We start from the raw sequence: 7117 nt of genomic DNA, 5'->3' as shown, positions 1-7117 counted from the left end.
ATGATATAATTAATGTTCTTGTAACATGATTGAATTGGTCAAAACCGATAAAAATAAAAAAATAATAGGATAAAAAATAGTAGTTGAACAAGTTGAATTGATTTAATAATTTTTTTTATTTTTTAATCTTTTATGAATTTTTAATTAATTAATTAATTATTTTTAGCCTAGTAGTTGAACTTATCAAACCGATTGAATCGAGAACCAATAGTATGATCGGTTCAACTACTGGTTCGATTATTAAAACATTGTATATGACATTATAAGATTATACCATGTCATCACTTGAAATTTTAAATAAGAAGGATCACAACAACAATTTGAACTAAACCTATACCTAACATGATCACCTTTATTTTATTTTCTTTAAAAAACAATAAATTTAGATGCTTTCAAGAATCTAATTATGAAATATTTTCATTTTTAATTGTAATTATGGAAAAATAAAAATGGGATAGAACTCAAAATTGCATATGAACTTTGATTCTATGTGCAATTTGATGTATCAACTTTAATTTGGAATAATTACGGAGATAATTAATACTAAAGAACAAATGTTGAGTCACAAATTAGCGATAATAAATTTTATTAACTTTGGGGAATACACAACTAAAAATTCCACTTGTAAAATGATTACTTGAAATCAGTAGACACAAGAGTTTCAAAGCAATGCAAGCCATCAAAGATGGGAGCGTAGGCTAATGCTCCCTTCTTCTCCGCCATCCTCAGGCACCTCATCAACCCATTGTTTGTGTCCTTAAGGGCTGCTTTGGTAACCCCCGTATTACCCAACTCTGATGGTTGGGTTGCTGTTGCTCCGATTTTCATAATGGAGCTTTGCGGCGGTGGCAGAGGCAACCCAAATTCATCCCCGAAATAATCAGGGAATATTGCATTGTTGAATGACCCCCAAATCGACATTATTATTTCAAGTCTTAAAAGCCTAGGAGATTATGCAAGCTATTTATATATTCGAAAATACCGTTCTTGTCGGACTAGGGTTTTCTTCCAAGCAAATTTGACCATAGGAATAAAATCAACCGACATGGGTTGGGTAGGTATTCATGACATGAATGGTCCTGAGTGGCATTATGTGTCTTTCACGAAACGATTGCCTTGGTTTAGTCATTTTAGATATGGACGACAAATTTATTTTTGATGTTAATATCATGTTGCCACATTTTTTGCTCCTCCATCTCATCATACGCTTAACTTTATTTTAAGACTTTTTTATTATATATAAAAAATGAATTAATTTTTAATTTACAAAAAGGTCCCTCATTTTTAATAAATGTGATTCTACGCCATTATTCTTTTAATATTATATTTTAATTAATGTAATTAATTGTGAAATAATATTTTTTTTCTTCTAAATTTGAAATCATAATTAAAACATTTTTTACATTTCAATGTATACTTTAATTTTAAATCATGTAATTAATACAAAACAATATTATTCAAAATATTAATTAATTAGCATAATTAATATATATGTATTTAATGTTTGAAAGATGGACTACTCTTCTTTATTATTTTCATCCCTAAAAAAATTGATATAAAAGATATTTAACTTTAAAAACAATTAAACATCGTAAAGTAATTTATAATATCAAATAATTAAGAAAATTAGGTAAAACAATGTGCAACAATTTTAATCATTTATAAAAAATACAAAAAATAAAAAAATATTTATAATAAATGTGCAACAATATACCGACCACCAATAGTTTCTCTTGTAAAGTGAGTGGCTTTTCGTCAACTTCTTAATTTGTTTCTGGTTTGAGAGTTTTTTAAAATAATAAATAATTTCACGTGTCGGTTTGGACCCGTGTTGCCTTAAGTTTTATATTTTTTTTGTTTTTCCATTGTTTAATAAGTATTTAGTTTTAGAAGTTTTTGTCTACTCTTGTAACATGTTTTTTAGTCTTGCTTATGCATGTAATTTTAGTTTTACAAGTGATTTTAGGGATGATTTTGTTGTCGTCCTCTCTAATTTGGTGAATGCTCGATTCTTTGTCGATTTTTGCTCACTGCTTTAGACCATTCGGGGATGATTCATCATCGTATTAAGTGCTTGCAATCATTCCAAATATGACGTGCTTGAGTTGTGACAAAGCCAATTGTCCATGTGCCATAATGTTCGATTGATGTTTAGGTTAAAGCCTTTGTTGTGTTGATGGAGCTTGTCCTTCACCATCTACGACAAGTGTTTGCTATTTTCTCTCTCTGAATTGTATGGTTCCATTCATTGAATGAATTAATAAATTTATCTTTCAAAAAAAATGATGATTAAAAGTTATTGTCGAAAACGTTTTCCAAGTAAACCAAACAAATAATAAGGTTAAAAAAGAAGATAAAAAAGTGTTTGCTTCACACAATACAAACAAGTTCAAAAAAAGTTTAAAATAAAATTGACAATAATAATCACGCCAATAATATCTAGCAAAAAATAACACAAAGTAAATAATAAAATATTATAGATTATACAAAGTAAAAAATATTTGAAATCATTTAAATCAATAAAAATTTAAAGAATGTAAAATCAATAAAAAAAACAAAAATAGATATAATGAAAATAGGCATACTGTTACATTACCTCGTCATCTCTCTCTAGTGCCATTGTTATTCGAAGAATCATTACTTAATGCTCTATTCATTTTTAAATAATTTTTACTTATTAATGCTAACAAACTCCATTGTTTTTACTAACAATTTTTTAGATGCAATTTAATTGAATAAGATTAGACTTGTTCATAGGCCGGACTACCCACCTAAGTTCAAAGGTCCACCCGAAATTTGGGAGGGTTTTGGCAAAAATATTAGGCCTGAAAAATGGACTTGGGCAAAAAAAATTAGGTCCGTTTAAAATATGGGCTGGGCTCGAACATTCAAGGCCCGAACCTGGCTCCACCCGTTTTAAGTTTATAATACTTTATATTATGTAATTTAGAACACATTAAAAAAATAAACCTATACTAAATATAAAATACTACTCTAATGTAAACATTGAAATAATGTTAAGATCACTATATAAAAAATTTAAATAAATAAAAAATATTAAATGAAAATAATATGGGCAGACCTAAAATGGGATTGGGTTAAATCTTTTGCAAATATGTGCGGGTTCGGGCAAAATTTTAAACCCAGATTTTGGGTCGGGCTTGGGCAATCATAAAATATGTTAATATCATACTCAGACTCAGCCTGACTCAGCCCATGAGCACCTCTAAATATGACTAACTACAAGATGCTATTTATAGAGTTAAACTTCCACATGATATTATATTTAATAAATAATTTTTTTATATATTTCATAAATATAATGGAAATCCAAGCTAATTTTTTTATATTCAATAAATAATTTATAAAACTTCCACATGATATTATATTTTCCATATTATGATTATATGGAAATTCCAGGTTTCCAAACAAAAATCTTAATAACAAAAAAAGGGGTTCTTCTTCCTCTCAAACAAAAATCAAATAGGTTAGGCAGCACCGATTTTTACTATAGCAGACCTGTCATTTTTCGTATATAATTAATATTTTAAGGCTATTTATATAAAAAAGCCAAATATTTATTAATTATAAAAATGTTAGATGGGATTTATGTTAGCCCCTAAACTTTAGAGTGACTAAAATGAAAATAGATAGTAACTAAAGTGCCCAAAAGAAAAAAAATGGATACCCAAAATGAAAACTTATGAATATTGGGTGACTATTTTTAAAATTAACCTTAAATCATAGTATAGATGACTACAATAAAATAGCTATAAAATGTAAAATAATAGTATAGATAACTAAAATAAAATAACTATAAAATGTAGTTTATAAAAGAAAAAAAAACTATATGTATTATTGGTGAATATTAAAAAAACAAATTAAATTACTATAAAATATAAGAGTGATGAAGCATGGGACGTCGTGACGACGCGCTGTATTCCTCAAGTAAGCAGTCGCGTTTTAGGCTCTAAGCAGGGTTTTGTCTCTCAATTGAACTCTGATTACTTGAGGGATATTTTAGTTGTTTTATCCTTTCAACATTAGCCTATTTAAAGAGATCATTATATCCTTATTTTGAGAGGCAATTCAAGATGTAGTACTACAGGGCTTTTCTTTTAGAGGCGAGAAGATGTAGTCGCAGATGAGTTCCATTTCGATCCGGCCTCCATAAATCATCTCCGAAACCCTCCCCAAAAGTTCATCGCATACATCTCTCCAATCGGCTGCGTGAACTGACCTAGTGACTACCTGCCCATCCACCGATAACACGAGTTGTAATTGCATGTCCTTTAAAGTGATAGTATACTCGCTGCATGGAAGATGAAATATGTGCGTCTCGGGTCTCTACCTTTCCACCAAAGGCTTACGAGTGTCAGGTCCAACTTACACCCCTTACCTCCAAGGGCCATGTGCGAAAAACCAACATCTCTTAAGTAGGATCCAATTAAGGGTAATGAATAAGCGGGTAGATTACGAATATAAGCCTCCAAAATTCAATCTTCCGCATATATAAGTAAAAAATATACAAAATATTAAATTAAAATATAACAAGAAAATAGGAAAATTAAACAACATTAAAATATAATAAAAAATTCTTACCATTTGCAATTGATTGATGGAAATGTGGTTGTCATTAAAACGGATTAGAGATCCGGTCATTGCTAATTTTGAAAAACACCGGATAATTTCTAATAGAAAAAATAATTTATGAAAATGTTAAGATAATTTTAATAAAAAAAATAAAATTTAGAGATAAATAAAATTTGAGGGAGAATTTAACAGAGAATTGAGAAAAATTTGAGAGAGATTTGAGAATGTAGAGAGTTGAGATTGAATTGTAAGAAAAATGGGGGGAGGGTTATATAAGAAAAAAATTGGACCATTGGGGGGTGAGGGTCCAACGACTATTTAATTAGCCGTTGGAGAAAGTATTCGTTGGAGTTTATTATTTTTCCCAAAACAGTCTATTTCCGTAATTTTTCTGAAAATCGGTATATTTAGGTAATTTTTTTATTTTTTCGGTATTTAATAATAAAATATTTATAACAAATACTAATATTTTATAAACTCAATTAGAATATTAGGAACTTTGAAACCCAATTTAAAATTTAAAGTATAGATTTAAAGATGTTTGGAATAGCGAGAGAGAAAACACGTTTTGAGGGCTTTTCCATGTATTTTGGAAGCAAAGAAAGCCCACATGAGCTATTAAAGGCAAAGCCGAAGTCCGTTTGTAAGCAAAGCTTAGTGAAAATGGAGAATCACGAGGAACTTTTGAGGGAAGTATTCGGTGAATCATCAGACAGCGAAGACTTGGATCCTCAAACGAAACATCATCAAACGAGAGACCCAATCCCATCATGGGAACAGATCAAGGAAATCAATGGTTTATGGCTATGCAGAGGCTTCCTTTCACCTCAACACCAATCCTCTCTGGTTTCCGCCGTGCTAAACGGTTCTTTTTCTTCCTCATTCCCCCCCTTTTTTTACACGTCTCGAGCGCCGAGTCTTCGCTGATAAATACTAGTGTTTGGTGTTTGATTTTGTTGCAGAAGGGTGGTTCAAGGAAGATTCTCACAATCAGGTTCGTGGATCCATTTTTAGCAGCTTAGCATATATATTTTGTTCCTAGTCGTTAATGTCTGAATTTAAGGTGTTTGAGGGACACAATTAAGTTAATTAGTCTGCAAATTTGGGTGGGATGATAGAATTGTCATTGATTCATCGTTGAAATAGATTTGTCTTTGTATCCATTTTGTCTTAAAACTGTTTCTGGACTGGTTTATCTAATCAACACTAGCAATCCACTTCAATTCTATTCAGTAAAATTAGCAATGTCATCAACATGTACTTTATTATGCAATTATCGAGTAAAACAAATGATTCATGAACTTCAAAATTTATATAAATGGAAGAACTATATAGCTTTGGCAAATGCTAGGGCCTTGGATTTTGAGTTTCATCATGCATGATAGTCATGGCTGTATTTTCAGCCCTACTATGTGTGTATACCATTTGTGGATTTTGTCAGGTTTTTTCCAGTTTGGTCCGTTCTTCATATGTTGTGCTTTGTATTGGTTTGATTCCTTATTGATAGTAAAACTTCCAAAAATTTTGTTATGCTCCTATAAATTGTATGTCATTTTTACTAAATAAATAGGAAAAAACTACCTTGCCAAATTAGGTTTCATATTTTTGTTTCTCGAATCGGACTGATACGCTTTCCTGGTAATATTGCTATTACGTTCTGTCGGATTTATGTTTTTAATCAGTTTTTTTCAGGCCATGAGATTTGGAGATCTTCCTGCATGGGCTATTGAGCTTTCTAGCTCTATACGTGATGCAGTCTTCCTTGAGGATCACGTATCTGAACCCATAAACTCGGTTACCTCCAATGGGGGCACCAAACCCTGTATTTTACCATCAAATTTATTGTGGAGAGAACCTCTGTTTGATCAACTCATTGTGAATGTATACCATCCAGGTGAGGTGCGGCATTATGGAGTTGTTTATGTTGTTCCATAATCAATGTGAAAAGTATTTTTAACTGTTACATTGTGCAGGGAATCTGTGCTCATGTCGACCTCATGCGATTTGAAGATGGAATTGGCATTTTGTCATTAGAGTCATCATGCGTGATGCATTTCACTCGAGTTGAAGAAGGTGGTTCCGACATTGTGGAGCATCATGAAAATCATCCACTCACGACCAAGGTTCCTGTTCTATTGACTGCAGGTTCTCTGGTTATAATGTCGAGGGAAGCTCGATACCTATGGAAACACGAGATAAACCGCAAGCCGGGGTTTCAAATGTGGGAAGGGCAGGAATTGATGCAGGAGAGGAGAATTTCCATAACCTTGAGAAAGCTGTGCCAGGTCGACTAGCTTATCATCAAACATGTGCTTCTTTGTTTTTTTTCTTTTAATAGTTCCGTTTACTTATCCAATTTTGGACATTCTCTAGTTCTTCTGTTTGCCAGCTTTGAATGTGGAACACTAGGGAACGTGTTCCATGCTTGAATACTTGAATGTTTTGGGCTCCTGGGAGTTGATTGACATGTGTTTGTGAATACGAATTGAAGCTTCTTTTTTTTTTCAGATTGGTGGAAACCAAC

At 31.5% G+C, this 7117-nt stretch overlaps 1 protein-coding gene across 1 annotated transcript; it reads left to right on the top strand.

The window, feature by feature from the left end:
* Positions 1–5099: 5099 nt before the first annotated feature.
* On the top strand, positions 5100–7100 carry LOC107940991 (alkylated DNA repair protein alkB homolog 8). Its single transcript, XM_016874472.2, has 4 exons — positions 5100–5458; positions 5556–5587; positions 6286–6492; positions 6567–7100. Exons 1-4 carry the CDS (start codon positions 5131–5133, stop codon positions 6885–6887), a joined length of 888 nt encoding a protein of 295 aa, XP_016729961.1. The 5' UTR covers positions 5100–5130; the 3' UTR covers positions 6888–7100.
* Positions 7101–7117: the final 17 nt, after the last annotated feature.

This window comes from Gossypium hirsutum, chromosome D12 (genome assembly GCF_007990345.1).
Source record: "Gossypium hirsutum isolate 1008001.06 chromosome D12, Gossypium_hirsutum_v2.1, whole genome shotgun sequence".
Classification (NCBI taxonomy): Eukaryota; Viridiplantae; Streptophyta; class Magnoliopsida; order Malvales; family Malvaceae; genus Gossypium; species Gossypium hirsutum.
Note: the sequence above shows the minus strand (reverse complement) of the source record. Positions and strands in the feature narration are given on the sequence as shown.

Coding starts and splice junctions, on each gene's coding strand:
- LOC107940991 (XM_016874472.2), top strand. CDS start 5,131: ATGTTTGGAATAGCGAGAGAGAAAACACGTTTTGAGGGCTTTTCCATG. Junction 5,459..5,555: donor GGTTTCCGCCGTGCTAAACG/GTTCTTTTTCTT, acceptor ATTTTGTTGCAG/AAGGGTGGTTCAAGGAAGAT. Junction 6,493..6,566: donor ATGTATACCATCCAGGTGAG/GTGCGGCATTAT, acceptor TACATTGTGCAG/GGAATCTGTGCTCATGTCGA.